Source organism: Borostomias antarcticus, assembly GCF_949987555.1.
Source record: "Borostomias antarcticus genome assembly, contig: scaffold_197, whole genome shotgun sequence".
NCBI lineage: Eukaryota > Metazoa > Chordata > Actinopteri > Stomiiformes > Stomiidae > Borostomias > Borostomias antarcticus.
The window spans coordinates 25,001-45,000 of NW_028175693.1; the positions used below are offsets into that span (position 1 = coordinate 25,001).

The window sequence follows — 20,000 nt, forward strand, 5'->3', positions numbered from 1 at the left end:
GGACAGCGTTAGAGGACAGGGACAGCGTTAGAGGACAGGGACAGCGTTAGAGGACAGGGACAGCGTTAGAGGACAGGGACAGCGTTAGAGGACAGGGACAGCGTTAGAGGACAGGGACAGCGTTAGAGGACAGGGACAGCGTTAGAGGACAGGGACAGCGTTAGAGGACAGGGACAGCGTTAGAGGACAGGGACAGCGTTAGAGGACAGGGACAGCGTTAGAGGACAGGGACAGCGTTAGAGGACAGGGACAGCGTTAGAGGACAGGGACAGCGTTAGAGGACAGGGACAGCGTTAGAGGACAGGGACAGCGTTAGAGGACAGGGACAGCGTTAGAGGACAGGGACAGCGTTAGAGGACAGGGACAGCGTTAGAGGACAGGGACAGCGTTAGAGGACAGGGACAGCGTTAGAGGACAGGGACAGCGTTAGAGGACAGGGACAGCGTTAGAGGACAGGGACAGCGTTAGAGGACAGGGACAGCGTTAGAGGACAGGGACAGCGTTAGAGGACAGGGACAGCGTTAGAGGACAGGGACATGGTTGTGTACCGTCTCCCCCACTGACCTCATGCATTCCAGATCCAGAGTGAATGTGCGTTGAGTCAGGAAGGAAATCCCAGATCAGTTGAGGTATGTCTTACCGTTGGTCTCTCTCGGTCTCTCCTCCCTCCCCCTCTCTCTCAACCCACTCCCACTATTTACTTTCCTCCCTCCCCCTCTCTTCCCTCCTCTCTTTCCCCCTCTCTTTCCTCCCACTCTCTCTCTCCTCCTTTTTTCTGTCCTCCCACTCTTCTCCTTTCTCTTTTCTCCTCCTCTTTTTCTGTCTCCCCCTTCTCCCCTCCTCCTCCCCCCCTCACTCTGTATTCCTCCCCTCTTATCTCTCCCTTCCTCCCCTCTTTCCTCCCCCTCTCTCTTTTTCCTCCTCCTCTCCTCTCCTCTCCTCCCCTCTTATCTGTCCCTCCTCCCCCGTCTCCTGTCAGTGATCAGCTGGTGCTGGCTCAGTCCACTCCTTAATCAGTCTCAGCTGCTCCTCCCTGACCAGGAGCAGGACTCAGCCGTAGTGTCTGGTTGGTCTGGCTACTGTAACCTGTTATTACAGGGTCATAAATCATGAGGCCACGCGCCTGGAGAAGCCATGAGGGGACCGCAGGACCGGCCTGCCTCGGGGACGCAGGACCAGCGCGCTACGGCCATACCGGAGGATACTGACCCGGAGAAACCATGACCCACAAACACCACAGGACCAGCTGCCCCGGCTCCAGAACCAGCATCACACACCAGCCATGTCTTCTTTAACCACGGCAACAGGAGGAGGAGGAGGAGGAGGAGGAGGAGGAGGAGGAGGAGGAGGAGGAGGAGGAGGAGGAGGAGGAGGAGGAGGAGGAGGAGGAGGAGGAGGAGGAGCGTGGCTCTCTGCTGGTCCGGCCCTGGTCGTCTCAGCCAGGGTGGCTGGTCATTAGGGAGACAGGGGGGAGGTAGGTGGAGAGGACTAGGAGGAGGACGTGCTAATGAGACCACCTGTTATTCCATCTCGCGGCCCAGCTGAGAGCTCGGAGACCAGATGATCCCTGACCGGGCATCTCAGGGTCTGGGAACAATTATGGTTCTCTTGGGCTTCGTACCCGCCGCATTAATGGAATGAAAAAAACCACACCAGCCTGAAAGAAAGCCTGAGCGATTCTGATGCGTCTGCTGCGGCTCTCGGTTTACACGTCTGCTTACAGAGAGCTGGAGAAAACTGAACTCACTTCAACTATCTCTACTATTTCTACAACTCAGAATTCACTTTGAATGACTGCTTTTATCTCAGCCATGATAGCATTCTTATTACTCTCTCTCTCTCTCTCTCTCTCTATCCCTCCCTACCTCTCCCTCTCTCTCTCTCTCTCTCTCTCTCTATCCCTCCCTACCTCTCTCTCTCTTTCTCTCGTTATCTATCACTCTCTGGATTCATCTCTACTGTATATTTCTCTTTCTTGCCCTATTTCTGTCTTTTGAAGAATCAGTGGTTCTCGTTTTCCCAGAGAAGCTCTACAGATGGACAGCCAGCTTTCCTACTTGGCAGTTTGTTCAAAGGTTTGGAAAGAGACTATAGAGAGAGAGAGAGAAGAAAAGAGGAGAGAGAGCAGTTGTGTTGGTGTGCATAGGTGATGTTACCCTCTGAGAGTAGGGGGGGGGGCATCATGTTACCATCTGAGAGTAGGGGGGGCAACATTTTGACGTGAGAAAAAAAACAACAGTTCTGCCGTCTCGTCCCATCTATTTACAAAGAATGCCAGTTGTGAACAGTATGCTAATAAGAAATCCGTATGACAATTCAATATGCACAACGCATCAAACTTCATCTAGACACCACGAGCATGTCAATATGACTTTATGACCGAGCACTAGGCCATACCCAACATCACAACATCAAACTGCTTCTGTGCACGTAGCAGAGCAGTGAGTGTAGGCTATCACACACAGGCAGTCCGCAGCCTTCCAAATAGGCTATGCCATGTCGGTAGCACAACAGTAACTAAATTAAGCATAGCTTCGATAGCCTCTGGAGCACTTCTGCATTTGATTGCACCTGCTGTGGTGTCATGTCGAGTGGTAGCTTCTTCATTAGCATTGCCAGTTTTATTTTATTTTTTTATGAAGAAGTGGTCAATTGTTTTTATAGCTCTTTTCTCCATTGTGAGCAGGTTGGCTAGTTGTAGCTTGTTGAGCACTGAGCAGTAGGCTACAGTCAGATCTCATTTTTTTTGCGGTAACAGATCAAACCGGAAATAGTTGAGGTTGACGGACGAGTTGTGCCATTGGTGGATAATATATATATTTTTTAAAGGTAGCCTAGTTTAAGTAATAAATGCCCGTTTAAAATGAATGATGACCTAACACAAACTGATACAAACCACAATTATGTATTTAATAATAAATGTGTTAATTAGTAATACAATTTTTTTATTTTTTTTTTAATGAATTTGAGCAGAGTCGGGCTGGCCAATCAGGGGGGGCACTTGCCCCCCCCCCCCTGCCCCCCCTATTAAAGCGCCCATGTTGGTGTGAGACAGAGTGAAATACAGAGAGAGTTGTGAAAGAGAGAGTGAGAGAGAGATAGAGAATAATCCTCAGAAGTGGGAGAAGTTGGCCAGGACATTTTTCCTGATTTGGGATAGAAGTGTGTGTTTGCGTGCAGTGTGAGACACGCCCAGTGTGAAATGTGAATTTGCCCCAACAGGCACAGAGAACCATGCAGCCCTTTAGACTGGAGGAAGCACACACACACACACACACACACACACACACACACACGGTACAGTATAGTGCCTACTGTAATTTTCACATTGGGTTTACAACATGGAATCAAAATTGATGTTTTTTTTTTTATCACTGATAAACACAAAGTACTCTATGATGTCAAAGTCAAAGTAAAACCGACATATTTTCCTAAATAAATTACAAATCAAAAACAGAAAATAATTGATTCCATAAGTATTCATCCCCTAGAGTTATAGGCTACTTGGTAGAAGCACATTTGGCAGTCTGGGTAATTCTCCATCAGCTTTGCACATCTGGACGCAGCAGTTTCAACCCATGGGGTTAAAGTGTCCACCCTGTGAGGTTGGGGTCCGATCCCCGGCCGAGTCTTACCCAAGACTATAAAAAATGGTACCCAATGCCTCTCTGCTTGGCTCTCATCAAGGGTTGGATTGGGGGTAAGTTCCTGCAACATACTAGCGTCATGTCCAGGGGGTGGACTGGTACATCAAGCTGCCTCACGCTAAGGAATCAGGAGATAGGCTCCTGCCCTATGGGCCACTAGGCTCCAGAACCACTTACTTAATGATCTAGGCAGATTCACAGTTGAACTCAAACAAATAACAACGGTGGACTTAACTCTCACCCTTCCTCCATCCTTCCCTCTCTCCCTCCGTTGACAGGGCCTCCAGCTCAACCTCCCCTCCCTGCCAAGCTGAAGAGTTCACCCCCCCTCTCTGACACCATTCTGCCCATCTGGTCGCTGGCACAGCTCAAGCCAACCCTTGGCTAAAATATATGGTTGTGTGTGTGTGTGTGTGTGTGTGTGTGTGTGTGTGTGTGTGTGTGTGTGTGTGTGTGATAGATAGATAGATAGATAGATAGATAGATAGATAGATAGATAGATAGATAGATAGATAGATAGATAGATAGATAGATAGATAGATAGATAGATAGATAGATAGATAGATAGACATTCAGGACGCAGGATGCTGATTGGCTCGTTCGGAATTCCAACCGAGAAAATAAGCCTATAGACGAATAACCATGTCCTTTTGGATTATTTGGGGAGAACTTGATCAGTAGCAGATGGACAGACCATAATATTTTATGTGAATGATATACATCACTTCACTACATTACAGCAAGTACACATGTTCTATGTAGTGCTATGCATTTAACTCCCTTTTAATGTAAAAGTCAGAAGACACTGAGATTACAAAACAGTAACACAACTGTAAATGCAAATATGACATACGGTTATTCGCCTGAACTGTAGGCGTCACTCTGGACGAGAGCACGTTCAGACCCTGGGTCGCATTTCCAAAATGAAAGTGTGCGTGTGATTCAGGGGCTGAAGGCTCAGCCAGAAGACCTGCAGCCAAACCTTCCCTCTCTTATAGGAGGATGATTGTTCTCTCATTCTCTCTCGCTCTCTTCCTCTCACCCTTTTCTCTTTAGTTATCCTGCTTACTCACTCGCTCATTTCATTCACTCCAATTTGATCTACCTCAGTCTGTCTGTCTCTCTCTCTCTCTCTCTGTCTCTCTCTCTCTCTCTCTGTCTCTCTCTCTCTGTTGTTCTCTCTGTCTGTCTCTCTGTCTCTCTCTCTCTGTCTCTCTCTCTCTCTCTCTCTCTCTCTCTCTCATTCTCAGATGGTTGTGAATGCCACTGCATTCCTCTGTCAGTTTGACTTGGGGGAGAACCCACTGATTCTCTTTGTACATAACTTCTCTGTCCCCTCCTCCTCTAGAACCAATCACATCTCTGTCCCCTCCTCCTCTAGAACCAATAACATCTCTGTCCCCTCCTTTTCCAGAACCAATAACATCTCTGTCCCCTCCTTTTCTAGAACCAATAACATCTTTCTCCCCTCCTCCTCTAGAACCAATAACATCTCTGTCCCCTCCTCCCCTAGAACCAATAACATCTCTGTCCACTCTTCTTCTAGAACTGATAACATTTCTGTCCGCTTCCCTTCTAGAACCAATAACATCTCTGTCCTCTTCTAGAACCAATAACATCTGTGTCCACTCCTCCTCTAGGACCAATAACATCTCTGTCCCCTCCTCCCCTAGAACCAATAACATATCTGTCCCCTCCTCCCCTAGAACCAATAACATATCTGTCCCCTCCTCTTCTAGCACCAATAACATCTCTGTCCCCTCCTCTTCTAGAACCAATAACATCTCTGTCCCCTCCTCTTCTAGAACCAATAACATATCTGTCCCCTCCTCTTCTAGAACCAATAACATCTCTGTCCCCTCCTCCCCTAGAACCAATAACATCTCTGTCCCCTCCTCTTCTAGAACCAATAACATCTCTGTCCTCTTCCTCTTTAAACCTGGGTTTTATAGTTCGATTCGAGTGAAATTCTGCTCTGCCCTCTGCTTCAGTTCTCCTGTTCCTTTTGTTCTCTATATGTCTTCCTACCAGGTTCCAACCTGCCAGAGGGAGTCTGTCGTCTTTCATCCATATTAACCATTTAAATCCATAATTACAGACTCCTGGGCCTGGCGCACATTCACTGAGGGGAATCCCAGACTGTGTGGTTAACAGAGAAGAGAGGAGACTGTACTACATTACTCTACACCATACCTTACCATACCAAACTAGAAAGTACTATTCTATACTATGCTATACTCAGGCAGCCAGATCCATACCATGTGTGTTTGTGGCCTGTATGCTGTTGAGTAGTAAGCTTAGTGAGCTCCACAGGAAAGGACTCTGATCAGGAATTGTGTTTCATACATCTGATATTTTTAGATTTTTTGTATCACATAGCCAAGCCTAGCCTCACCTCGCCTCGCCTCGCCTCGCCTCGCCTAACCAAGCCTAGCCTAGCCTAGCCTAGCCTCGCCTAGCCTAACCATACTTCTCTGACATCTGGACTGCAGCCAGCCACAGGAGCAGAATCCCCACCCACAAGCCTGTACAACATCCCAAAGCCCTACAGTACCTATGGACAGCCCCAGCCCCATCCCAAGACCTAGCCCCAGCCCCAGCCCCATTCCTAGCCCCAGCCCCATCCCCAGCCCCAGCCCCAGCCCCATTCCCAGCCCCAGCCCCAGCCCCAGCCCCAGCCCCAGCCCCAGCCCCAGCCCCAGCCCCAGCCCCAGCCCCAGCCCCAGCTCATCCCCTGTGTGCTGCCCCAGACAGTCTGGTTAACATGTCTAGCGCTCCCAGACTGCCAGTGGGAAATTATAAACAGATTACAGACGACCGCTGAGTTCCCTCATATCATCAGGGCTGTGCTAACTGTGGTGGTTGTTGACTTCATTAGTTCTTCTGAAAACCTCCCAAACATCTTCACCTTCCTGAGACCGCCTTCCTGAGACAGAGAGAGTGGCACTTGGCTGCAGAATTACTTTTCTAGTTTGCATGGTAAACTCTCTAGACACTAGACAGTAATAATGTCTAATCAGTCTGTAGCTGTAGCCTATTCTGGAATCAAGCTTCAGAATGAAACCAATCCGGTCCTAGCAACACCACTCAATGCAAGTAAGGAACTGTGAACATGTTGTGAAATGTTTAGTGTTTTAGTAAGGTCAAGGTGTGGAAGAGAGCCTACAGTGAATGTCTTCGACTGTGATCTTCAACATAAAATAAATATTTAATTTCCATAAACATGAAATAAGAAGTGACAAAGCACATGAAAGTGAAGGCACACTAAAGAAGGGACTGAGAGAAGTATTGTAGCCGATGCATTTGTCTTTGTCAACAGAGGTTACTATAATGTAGAGACCAGCATCTAAGAGAGAGGTGGAGCCATTTTGAGTCAGACTGTCTGAGAGAGGTGAGAGTCTGAGAGAGAGAGAGAGAGAGAGAGAGAGAGAGAGAGAGAGAGAGAGAGAGAGAGGGAGAGAGAGAGAGAGAGAGAGAGAGAGAGTGAGAGAGGATAGTGAATGACTCCTCTACCAGTAGGTAGAGGGTGACATCTAGTGGACTTCAGATTAACTGTTTTTTTGGGGGGTCTACTGCTCTACTGTCTATTCCCCCTCCCCCTGATGAAATCAGAAGGGGGCTATTTAAAACAGTATTTGTCCTTTCGTTCGTCTGTCCTATGAGATGTACCAGAGCCCACCACTAGGGGGGCTAGCCAGAGCTGATTATTCCTGTCTCAGTACAGGTGTAGTCGTCCATTCTACTCAGGGGCCGTTCTTCTCTCCAAACTCACAGGGTGTAGATCTGCAGGAGCTCCCTAGCTTCCACACTTCATTCTCCCATTGCAAATACATATCGCTTTGTCCACAAATATCTATACTCTGTGTCTCAGTAAAGGTACAGTCCAGAGGCCCTTCTGCTTTCCAAATCAAGCCTCCTTGTTTGGTCCATGTTTATTTTACAAGGATTTACAAGATGTACCAGAGCCCACCTCTAGGGGTTCTAGTTACTGTATTACACTTGCTTACGCTGCTTCATTGACCATATGGGGCAACATCATTGGTGGGGGACAATAAGTTCACTTGTTTTACTTGTCTCTGCACTTTTATACGTCTATTATTGTGATGCCTGTCTGTAAGAGTATGTCATTGGACACTGGGCATAGAAATCACTTCACAGAGACCGCTGCACCTCCAGCCACCAGTCTGTCAAGCTCCTAAAGACCGCTGCACCTCCAGCCAGTCTGTCAAGCTCCTAAAGACCGCCGCACCTCCAGCCACCAGTCTGTCAAGCTCCTAAAGACCGCTGCACCTCCAGCCACCAGTCTGTCAAGCTCCTAAAGACCGCTGCACCTCCAGCCAGTCTGTCAAGCTCCTAAAGACCGCTGCACCTCCAGCCACCAGTCTGTCAAGCTCCTAAAGACCGCTGCACCTCCAGCCACCAGTCTGTCAAGCTCCTAAAGACCGCTGCACCTCCAGCCACCAGTCTGTCAAGCTCCTAAAGTTTGCGGAGGACACCCCCATCATCGGACTGCCTACAGGGGGGAGATCGACCAGCTGCTGTCCTGGTGCAGCCAAAACAACCTGGAGCTCAACGTTCTCAAGACAGTGGAGATGATTGTAGACTTTAGAAAGAACCCACCCCCCCTCCCCCACCCCCCCATAACACTGAATGACACCCCAGTGTTCACTGTCGACTTCTTCCTCTTCCTGGACACCACCATCTCCTGGGACCTCAAATGGGAACTAAACACCAGCTCCCTCGTGAAGAAGGCACAGCAGAGGACAGCTGTCCTGTCTTTGCACTGTCCTGTCTCGTCCCTGCACCCTGTCCAATGTTGTCTCAATGTTATGCACCACGAACGAAAGCAAATTCCAAGTACGTTGTAAAACTGCATGGCAATAAACGGATTCTGATTTTAACTCTGGTGTATCTATCTAGTTCCTGGATATGGAGATGTCAGTGTGTTTAGTTTTCGGAGGACCAGCGTGGAGGTAATCTAGTACTGTGTGTAGCACACCGTACACTACGTAGGAGGATCAGATGACTGACAGGAAACACACAGCTTCCACTTCCTCCTTGTATAACCCTGTCTATGGTTCCCTCTCCAGTAGCAGCAGTCAGAGGGGCAGGGAGACAGGCCAGCTGAATGGCCGTCCCGGTCAAGTTGCCGTTGGCATGTTTTTGGGCAGTAGCTGCCAGTCCTGAGACGGAGACAGCCAGGGCACCGCCACTTCTTCCTCCTCATGTTAGCATCTTTGATGACAACACGTCTTCACAGTCCAGACTCCTCCCACTTCCCCTAGCTTGCTCCACCCATGTGTGGCCTGGGTGCGCTTGTTTGGGAGGCGTGTGAGTGTGAGTGTGGACCAGAGACCAGGGTAGAGCAGGAGGTGGAAGAGTGTGAGGTCCAATAGTCATGGCCTACCAGCAGAAACTGGCCGAGAAGCTGACCATCCTCAACGAGCGAGGCAGAGGGGTGCTGGACCGCCTGTGCTACATCAAGAAGGTGAGGAGTTAGGAAAGATGGAGGGAGAGAAGGAGGGAGGGAGGGAGGGAAGGAAGGAGGGAGGGTGAGGGCCTGTGACAGAATTGTACTTTATGCGCAGCCCGGAAAAAAACAACTTTTGTGGCTTGGCAGAAAATGGTGAATTAGAGAAGCTACGGTATTTGCCCGTATTTCTGAAATGGTGACATGTGGAAGAGGGAAAACTTGAATGCATACTTTCTGTCATCTGATCAAAGGGCTTGATATGATATTAAAGAATAATCCGTAATGATCAAAGGGCTTGATATGATATTAAAGAATGATCCGTAATGATCCTGGTCTCATTGCCACAGAAGACACTCTCAGCACCGTTGAATTCAGTGATAAACTTTCAACTAGTTGAATCAATCTGTCAGGCGTTCATCTACAGTAGGAATCAAATGCTCTCAAGATAATATTTGCTCAGTGACGTATTTTATTGTATAGAGTCTAAGCTAGTATAGAGTCTTAGCTAGTAGAGAGTCTAAGCTAGTATAGAGTCTAAGCTAGCGAGCCTCAAGCTCCCCACTCAAGAGGAAGTACAGAGAGGAAGTCAGTCATGATCTGTCAGCCACCCAGACTGACGGCTGTTAACTCCGGAAAACACACACACACACACACACACACACACACACACACACACACACACACACACACACACACACACACACACTCACACACACACACACACACACACACACACACACACACACACACACACACACGGAATATGACACACATCTCTATGTTCACACTATACAGTAGGAGTACTAAGACAACACAAATGTAACACTAACAGTCTGTATATGAAAGTAAAGACCAACTATCAACAATTTGTATGGAGTAATATTTCAGCCACATATCTGAGGAAGGAGGAAGGACATTTAAAGGGTGTTGTTGTCATGAATGTATTGCATGAATTCATGAATGTTGTTTCGGTAGTTTTGTGGGCCTTTAGCGAGCCTACATTCAGTTACAGGAAGCAGAGTTTCTCCTCTTATGAGAAAGTCTTATCTGAAACTGTATTTGCACGCTTTGGGGCTGGGGCTGGGGCTGAGGGTGAGGGTGAGGGTGAGGGTGAGGGTGAGGGTGAGGGTGAGGGTGAGGGTGAGGCTGGGGCTGGGGCTGAGGGTGATGCTGGGGCTGGGGCTGAGGCTGAGGCTGGGGCTGGGGCTGGGGCTGGGGCTGGGGCTGGGGCTGGGGCTGAGGCTGAGGCTGGGGCTGGGGCTGAGGGTGAGGGTGAGGCTGGGGCTGGGGCTGGGGCTGAGGGTGAGGGTGATGCTGGGGCTGAGGCTGGGGCTGGGGCTGGGGCTGGGGCTGGGGCTGGGGCTGGGGCTGGGGCTGGGGCTGAGGCTGAGGCTGGGGCTGGGGCTGGGGCTGGGGCTGGGGCTGGGGCTGAGGCTGGGGCTGGGGCTAGGGCTAAGGCTGGGGCTGGGGCTGGGTCTGAGGCTGGGGCTGGGGCTAAGGCTGGGGCTGGGGCTGGATACTCTTTCTTCCTTTTCATCTCTCTTTCTCACCCCTCCCCTCCCAGATATGCTCAGACCCGAAGCTGCGCCCCCCCTTGCTGGCAGACAAGGCCATGGAGCCTGCTGTCAAATACATCAACAAGAAGTTCCCCAAAATTGACTTCAGAGGCAACAGTGTAAGTTTACCACATCGAAACACCCAGACAGCTACTGCTCATTCAACTCTTAGGATATTTAAAGTTTCAGTTCCAGTTGTGAAGACAGTAAGTACTAACATACAGTACTATAGTTGTACATTTCCATTAGTATATATTTACCACAGATCCTCTCTCTGACTATGAAAGGACAGTGACTAGCAGTGTGTAACCATGGGGATCTGTTTTCTCATCACCTGCAGCAACACCTGACCTCGATCCAGAGGCAGAAGACTGATGTGATGCAGGCCATGTCTGAGTACTACGACTCCTTCCTGGATGTCATGGAGTTCAGGGTAAATCAAATGTCATCAAGCTGCATTTAGAAAGTGTTTGAGATTGTAACACACTTCTGTAGAGTATCCAGTGACTGAGTCTCCTCCTCCTCCGGTACTGCAGAGATGACCTCAATCCTCAATTTACATATAGAGTGTTTTCTTTCCAAATGAGCAAAATATAAATTCCATCTTTTTTGTTAGTTTATGCACCTCGGGCGGTTCTGTGTGGAGGTTTCACAGCAGAGCTGAGGTAGGCTGGGGACGCTATGAATAATTGAATACAACAGGAATAAAAATAAATGTTTATGGTAATTCAGTGATTCAGATCTCTCCAGGGTGGAGCTCAGCCTCAGAGCTTTGAGCTTGTTATTCTGATTCTAACTAACACCATCTGTGTTCTAACTCTGTATTCATAATGTCTGGGCCTACATGCTGGTGCACTGCTGTTACCTCTCATGCTGTAGGCAAAGATAAGCACAATAGGCATTTCAGTTTTTGAGAATTTTTGTGCCACCTAAAGGTGTGTTTGCCAGGATCGTGCAAAGTTTGCTTCAAAGTAGGTGGAGCTGTTCAAGTGGGTGTTGGTAGGAGGTGTCAACCTCTCCCATTGGCTAAATGTCAGCTTATAGCCTACCAATACCATCCTTTAAATTTTTTATTAGTCTATGTAACCAAGTGAAACCGAGTCATCGTGAGTTCCGATTAGGTAGCGAGTTGTTGGTTAAACTCACTCCCGCAGTATAAAGTCCACCCATGCTGATGAAGAGCTAGTTTTTCATCAGCGTAGCTGGTTAAAACAGTGTCTGTCCCGCGGGAGGTTCTAATCCCACGCTGGCCATGCCAGGAACGTATGAATAACACCTACAAGCTGATACGGTAGCCTACATCAATAGCCAACAACACAAAATGCATTAAATTCAGATAGTACTGTACTTTACTGACATAAACACATCACCACATCTTTCTGTAGGCCTACAAATACATTCATTAAATACTGACAGCCTCTGTTAAGTTCTACTGAGCAACTCTTTCATCAGCAGGAGATCATTAGACTCATGAAGCATCCGCCTCTCTCCTCTCTCCTCCATGCTCATTCAGCGTTTAGTTTGTTCTTTATACTGTGGCTAAATGGATTGGCATGGGAAAGGCACCCCTTCACCGCATCGTTTATTCCACCCCCATAATAGACACCTCCACTGACTCTGGACTTTGCACGAGCGAAATATCAAACCATATCAAACCAACATACCATGGTAGTGTTGGACTATGTGGCCTTTGTCAAACTGTGTCAACGCGTTCTAAGTCTAACTCCATATTAACAGTGTGTGTTCTATCTCTAAATCCATATCCTCTCTTTGACAGGACCATGTGTATGACCTGTTCAACACAATAGATGCTAGCCTGTGTTTCTTCAACATTGTAAGTACTGATGAGCAGCAATGATGGTTGGGGATAGGGGTTAGACAGTACGGCACAATGACCTCACAAATCCGAATATAAGATATCGTTTTTGAGCATCACACTAGCAATGCGGATTATGCAGTCTTGTCTGTAGTCTGGAGCTAGGCTTTATCCACATCCAGGACACAGTCCCATAATCTAACAAGATATAAAGATGTTTAGTGAGAAGAACATTAATTGTTTAGTTCTGTTTACTCCTTTATTACGAGTCTGCTTGATTATTTTTCAGATCATCAACTTTGACTTCACCAAGAGCTACCTGGACCTGATCGTGACCTACACCTCGGTCATCGTCATGCTCTCCCGCATCGAAGACAGGAAGGTCCTGGTGGGAATGTACAACTGTGCGCACGAGATGGCCAACGGCTGCAGGTGAGACGTCGGGCCAGTTCTGGATCATACAGTATCTGTTGTCATATAGAGCACATGGCCATATACAGGAGAATAGGCAGTATATATTTTTTATTAAACCTTTATTTTACCAGGGAAGTCCTATTGAGACAGAGGTCTCATATTCGTATAAGGTGCTGTTTGGAATCCATGGCTCTATCTGACATGGAATGGTTCTATCTGACATGGAATGGTTCTATCTGACATGGAATGGTTCTATCTGACATGGAATGGTTCTATCTGACATGAAAAGGATTCTTTCTGGAACCTTTGTTCAAAGGGTACAAATGGTTCTCTAGCACAGTTTATATGAAGACCTCCCCAGGACCAGGTCAGCAGCTGTGGGTCCTGCATGCTCCGGTCAGAGTCCCCATTCATCATCATTATAAGTTCTTAATGGAATACAAGTATATCCTTCTGGATCATTTATAAGTTCTTAATGGAATACACGTACATCCTTCTGGATCATTTATAAGTTCTTAATGGAATACACGTACATCCTTCTGGATCATTTATAAGTTCTTAATGGAATACAAGTATATCCTTCTGGATCATTTATAAGTCCTACTGTAGGTTTGGTCTACTATAGATGAATTGCTGATTTTGTAATTTATTTATTTATTTAAAAGAAGGGACAATGCACATTAATCAACATATCAGTGTCCACATCAATGTAAATGTACCAGAGTTAGCTAGTAGACCTAAGCTAATTTTCATCTGCAGTATCCAAAGATGTAACAGAGAGTTCCAGAGATGATAGCCTACTCAGTGATTGCAAATCTGGTTTGCTTTAAGCCATGTCTTAAAGTCGCACTGAAATGAAAAAAGCATTCTTTCCCATTTTGGTTCACATAATTAGTCATAGTGTTCACCTATTCAACAATGTATGCCAAAAAAATTACAAAATTCTACTTTTGTTGTAATCTTATTTCAAAGTATATAATTTCTTACTTCCTGGAGAACGGTAGGTCACGTGCAATAACGACAACAGGTACCTTAGATTTTAGGCCAATAATCTCACGACATCCACCCGTCAATCAACGCTATCCTATCGAATCTCTCTAAAGTTCTTAAAACCCGTCCACTTGTCAATGTTCCAATCAAATTCCTCTAAACATATGTCCCACCCTCATAGCTTGTTTGCATCGGAAATACGTCAAACTAGGGAAGTTAGATGATCTCAAACGTCCGTTTCAGTGCGACTTTAAGTCTATGTTTAAAAGTTGTAAAGGTAGGTCTTTCCCTCAGTGCACTAGGAAGACTATTCCAGTAGTGGGTGGCTCTAACTGAGAAGCCTGTTTGTCCAAACGCGCTGCGTCTGTAAGGAACAACGCAGTCCCCTCTGATGGTGGCCCTTGTTGCCCTGCTGCTACCATCCCTCTGCTTTATGAGCTGGCTGAGTGGGGGAGGTGCAGGACCATGCAGGACCCTAAAGATGAGGCAGGCATCTACATAGTGGCTAAAACTAGCAACATTAAATAAGTTGTACTTTTGTACTATCTTGCAGTGGTGCTACCTATTGTTCTTGCAGTCCAGGGCTTTTAGTGTCTGTTTGTAGAGCGACTCAATTGATTTCAAAGTTGTGATGTTTGCCTGCGAAACAATATGTTGTGTGGGAGAAGATCATACCAGGCATAAAGATGGCTGCTTCAGTTGTTAAATAAGACCTTATATGCCTAAACTTGACCAGATTGAACTTGATAGTATTGGCCACCTTTTTTCACATGCTTTTTAAAGGATAGGTCTGAATCTAAAATGATTCCAAGATATTTGAACTCGGACACTATCTGGAGCTTCTCTCCCTTCACCAGAACATCAGGTTGATGAGTCTCAGAGGTTTTGCGTGAAAAATACATGCAGACAGTTTTGCTGACATTCAGATGTAAACATGAGTTATTTAACCAGTCAGATACATGAACCATATAGCTGCTGTTAGATTGTTTGCATCTCGTTGTTTGTTCATTATGTACATATAAGACTGTGTCATCAGTACGGGTGTAACAATATATTGTGCCACAATATATCGCGATACAGAATCGTCACAATACGTATCGTCAAGGTGAAAACAATATCATGATATGTTTATTGTATATCAGTGAACGCTGGCTACACAACGCTGGTAACAAACACGTCTTTTGTCTCTAGGCCTCCATGATATTACAACAGTTAAGCTCTAAATTCACAAAGTGTAGTGGAGTAGAAATGTGGAGAAATGCACTATTGGTGTGAACAGCAGCGCTACTGCAACGCTTCACACCTGCCCTTAGTGTATCATATCGTTTTGTTATCGTCAACCCAATATCGTGTATCGTATCGTATCGTGAAATTAGTGTATCGTTACACCCCTAGTCATCAGCATACATTTGTATGTTGACAGATGGACAGAGGGTAAATCATTGATATACAGACTGAATAAAATTGGCCCCAGTATTGAACCTTGAGGAACTCCAATGTTACAATTGAGATAAGTTGATTGAGCGTTTCCAATGCGAACACATTGCTTTCTGTTTGTCAGGTATGAGTGCATCCATTTGATGGCATCAGGTGAGAGGTTAAAAGTGGGTAGCTTTGACAGGAGCACCTCATGGTTCACTGTGTCAAAGGCTTTCTTCAGATCTAAAAAAAACTGCACCTATTACACCGCCTTCGTCTAGCTTAGACTTTACACTCTCAAGGAAGAAGCAGTTGGCTGTCTCTGTTGAGTGGTTGGTACGAAATACAAACTGCATTGGGTGTAAAGGTGTATGGCCCATATTCAGGTGATCAGTCAACTGTTTAGCCACCTTGGACACCCCAGGTAAGATGCTAATGGAACTGTAGTTTGACCACAGGTAAGATGCTAATGGGTCTGTAGTTTGACCACAGGTAAGATGCTAATGGGCCTGTAGTTTGACCACAGGTAAGCTGCTAACGGGTCTGTAGTTTGACCACAGGTAAGATGCTAATGGGCCTGTAGTTTGACCACAGGTAAGATGCTAATGGAACTGTAGTTTGACCACAGGTAAGATGCTAATGGGCCTGTAGTTTGACCACAGGTAAGATGCTAACGGGCCTGTAGTTTGACCACAGGTAAGATGCTAATGGAACTGTAGTTTGACCACAGGTAAGATGCTAATGGAACTGTAGTTTGCCCACAGGTAAGATGCTAACGGGCCTGTAGTTTGACCACATGTAAGATGCTAATGGGCCTGTAGTTTGACCACAGGTAAGATGCTAATGGGCCTGTAGTTTGACCACAGGTAAGATGCTAATGGGCCTGTAGTTTGACCACAGGTAAGATGCTAACGGGCCTGTAGTTTGACCACAGGTAAGATGCTAACGGGCCTGTAGTTTGACCACAGGTAAGATGCTAATGGAACTGTAGTTTGCCACAGATGTTTGGTCACCAGCCTTGAAGATTCCTGATTTCCAGGAACTGATCAATGAACACATTGAAAACTGAACATGTTTTTTTATGACTATAACTTTGTTAATATTTTTGGAGAAGTTTGGCAATCTTAAATTTGGCAATTTATCTCAATTAGCAAAAGAAAATGGGATTTTTGGAATGTTTATGAGAGATGGAACACATAACTTAGCAATTCATGTTTTATTATCTTTGGAAAATTATTTTTACATAATAGGTTCCTGAAAGCTCCACAAAATCCAAAAAATAGGAAGTTGATCGGCAATCTAATCCCCACCAAGGTGGTTATGAGTGGATGAAAAATCTCCTACCCTCCCTTTAACGGCTTCTGTTATTACTGGAAAATGAGTCCTGATGGGATAGAGCTGGTCCTTCTGTAATTACAGTATAGTCCAATCAGCAGAGAGCAGTTGCTGCCTCAGCTTCCCCAGAGCGACCAGCAGACTGCTGACCTTCACAGTCCTTCCAGCTCTCAGTGTGTTTATTCACACCCCAGGATGTTACTTATCTCCCCCAGAGGCGCCCGGGGACCCACAAACACACAAGAGGGGATTTAAATGTCACTGCAATTTTCTCGCTCTTCACATGAATAAGCTAATATGGGTCTTGAGAAGTGGAGCTGCTCAGCTCCCTACAAACTGCAGAGGCAGAGAGGTTGAGCTCAGTGATTCCTGCCCTGTATTCACTCACACTAACACCTCCAATTATCCTAGTAAAAGTCCTCCAAGCAGAAAGACATTGTACAGTAATACAAACACAAACCACATTTTGGTAACCCTCGTGGTTTATTAGTTGATTGCTTGGTTGATTGACTGACTGATTGCTTGGTTTATTGTCTGATTGCTTGGTTGATTGGCTGATTGATTGATTGGCTGATTGGTTGATTGATGGTTTATTGGTTGATTGGTTGGTTGATTGGTGGCTTGGTTGATTGCTTGGTTGATGTATGGACTGATTGCTTGGTTGATTGACTGCTTGGTTGATTGTCTGATGGTTTGTGTGGCCCCTTGCAGCAACCCTGCGTACCCTCGTCTGGGTCAGATGTTCCTGGAGTATGAGCAGCCCTGGAAGAAGCTCTCTGAGGAGTGTGGTCCCCACACCAGGGTGAGCCGCTCAACACACCTGCACATGATTCATGGATGTTCAACCATGGTAAAGCATCCTCTACCTATATCTCCTCTCCCCCCCAGTCGGTGACGGAGGCGCTGCTGTCCCTGCAGATGCTGTACCCACGCAGGAACCTCCCTGCAGAGCAGTGGCGCAGCGCCCAGGTCCTCAGCCTCCTCTCCTCCTCACCCACCATGCTGGACCCCGCCTGCTCTCCCACGGTCAGTTACCTCCTCCTCCACCCCAGGCCTCCTCTGAGATCTCTTCTCCTCTCTTCTCTTCTCTTCTCTTCTCTTCTCTTCTCTTCTCTTCTCTTCTCTTCTCTTCTCTCCTCTTCTCTTCTCTCCTCTTCTCTTCTCTTCTCTTCTCTTCTCTTCTCTCCTCTCCTCTCCTCTTCTCTCCTCTCCTCTCCTCTCCTCTTCTCTTCTCTTCTCTTCTCTTCTCTTCTCTTCTCTTCTCTTCTCTTCTCTTCTCTTCTCTTCTCTTCTCTTCTCTTCTCTTCTCTCCTCTCCTCTTCTCTTCTCTTCTCTTCTCCTCTCTTCTCTTCTCTTCTCTTCTCTTCTCTTCTCTTCTCTTCTCTTCTCTTCTCTCCTCTCCTCTCCTCTTCTCTCCTCTTCTCTTCTCTTCTCTTCTCTTCTCTTCTCTTCTCTTCTCTTCTCTTCTCTTCTCCTCTCCTCTTCTCTTCTCTTCTCTTCTCTTCTCTTGTTTTCTCTTCTCTTCTCTTCTCTTCTCTTCTCTTCTCTTCTCTTCTCTTCTCTTCTCTTCTCTTCTCTTCTCTTCTCTGTTCTCATCTTCTCTTCTATTCCCTCCTCTCCTCTCCTCTCCTCTCCTCTCCTCTCCCCTCCTCTCCTCTCCTCTCCTCTCCTCTCCTCTCCCAACAGTGTCCAGCTGGCTGTTGTCTTCTGAAACAGCTGTAAAAGTCTCTGATGTAGCATCACTCTGCTCTCTCTGCCCTGTGGCTCCCTCTATGGATAACACAATACTTCACCTACAATACTTCACATACTTCAAAACTTATCTCATACTTTCATCGTCTGTGTCTGATACTGTAGTTCATACTCAGTATTGTACATAGTAGAATAGGGTACCAGAGTGTTGTAGGTGGTGATGAACCAGTGCTGTTCTTGTGGTGACCACTAGATGTCCTGTGAGTACCTGTCCACTGAGGTGATGGAGCGCTGGATCCTGTGTGAGTACCTCCCTCCTCCTCCTCCTCCTCCTCTTCTCTCACCTCCCTCACTGCAACAGGGGGTTTCCTGCTGTGTTGTGGTGTTGTGGGTTATTGTGTTGTGTGGCGTTGTGTGATATTGTGTTGTGTGGTATTGTTTTGTGTGGTGTTGTCTGGTATTGTTATGTGGTGCTGTGTTGTGTGGGGTTGTGTGGTATTGTATGGTGTTGTGAGTTATTGTGTTGTGTAGTGTTATTGTGTGATATTGTGTTGTGTCGTATGGTCTTGTGTGGTGTTGTGTGGTATTGTTTTGTGTGGCGTTGTGTTATATTGTGTTGTGTGGTATTGTTTTGTGTGGTGTTGTGTGGTATTGTTATGTGGTGCTGTGTTGTTTGGGGTTGTGTGGTATTGTATGGTGTTGTGAGTTATTGTGTTGTGTAGTGTGTGATATTGTGTTGTGTCGTATTGTCTTGTGTTGTGTGGTATTTTGTTTTGTGGTGCTGTGTTGTGTGGTGCTGTGTGGTATTGTGTGGTGTTGTGTTGTATAGTGTTTTGTGGTGTTGTTTTGAGAGATATTGTATTGTATTTTGTGGCGTTGTGTTGAGAGATATTGTATTGTGTTTTGTGGCGTGTGTTGAGAGATATTGTATTGTGTTTTGTGGCGTGTGTGTTGAGAGATATTGTATTGTGTTTGTGGTGTTGTGTTGAGAGATATTGTATTGTGTTTGTGGTGTTGTGTTGAGAGATATTGTATTGTGTTTTGTGGTGTTGTGTTGAGAGATATTGTATTGTGTTTTGTGGTGTTGTGTTGAGAGATATTGTATTGTGTCTGTGGTGTTGTGTTGAGAGATATTGTATTGTGTTTGTGGTGTTGTGTTGAGAGATATTGTATTGTGTTTTGTGGTGTTGTGTTGAGAGATATTGTATTGTGTTTTGTGCCGTTGTGTTGAGAGATATTGTATTGTGTTTTGTGCCGTTGTGTTGAGAGATATTGTATTGTGTTTTACAGTGTTGTGTTGAGAGATATTGTATTGTGTTTTGTGGCGTTGTGTTGAGAGATATTGTATTGTGTTTTACAGTGTTGTGTTGAGAGATATTGTATTGTGTTTTGTGGCGTTGTGTGGTGTTTGACTTGGTGTTTAAAGTCAAAGTCAGGTTTATTTGTCACATTCTTCTGTGCATCATACAGGTAGGAGTAGTGAAGTTGTGGTGTTGTGTGTGTGTGTGTATGTGTGTGTGTGTGTGTGTGTGTGTGTGTGTGTGTGTGTTGGTGTTCCTGTCTGCAGTAGGTTTCCTGCTGTGCCACAGCAGTCTGAACAGTAACCAGACGTCCCTGGAGCTGTGGAAGATGGCGTTGAAGAGCGGGCTGTACGTCTC

The 20,000-nt window shown here is 46.3% G+C and overlaps 1 protein-coding gene across 1 annotated transcript in view; it reads left to right on the forward strand.

Moving 5' to 3' along the window:
* The first annotated feature begins 9,021 nt into the window (after positions 1-9,021).
* Positions 9,022-20,000, forward strand: part of nckap1l (NCK associated protein 1 like) — a 39,992-nt gene continuing 29,013 nt past the window's right edge. The window contains exons 1-9 of the mRNA XM_084463156.1: positions 9,022-9,135; positions 10,685-10,795; positions 11,017-11,109; positions 12,454-12,510; positions 12,782-12,924; positions 17,362-17,452; positions 17,539-17,676; positions 18,596-18,644; positions 19,910-20,000. The exon at positions 19,910-20,000 is cut by the window's right edge and continues 66 nt beyond it. Of these exons, the coding sequence (XP_084319282.1) occupies positions 9,046-9,135; positions 10,685-10,795; positions 11,017-11,109; positions 12,454-12,510; positions 12,782-12,924; positions 17,362-17,452; positions 17,539-17,676; positions 18,596-18,644; positions 19,910-20,000 (863 nt within the window). The 5' untranslated portion in view covers positions 9,022-9,045. The remainder of the gene's footprint in view (positions 9,136-10,684; positions 10,796-11,016; positions 11,110-12,453; positions 12,511-12,781; positions 12,925-17,361; positions 17,453-17,538; positions 17,677-18,595; positions 18,645-19,909) is intronic.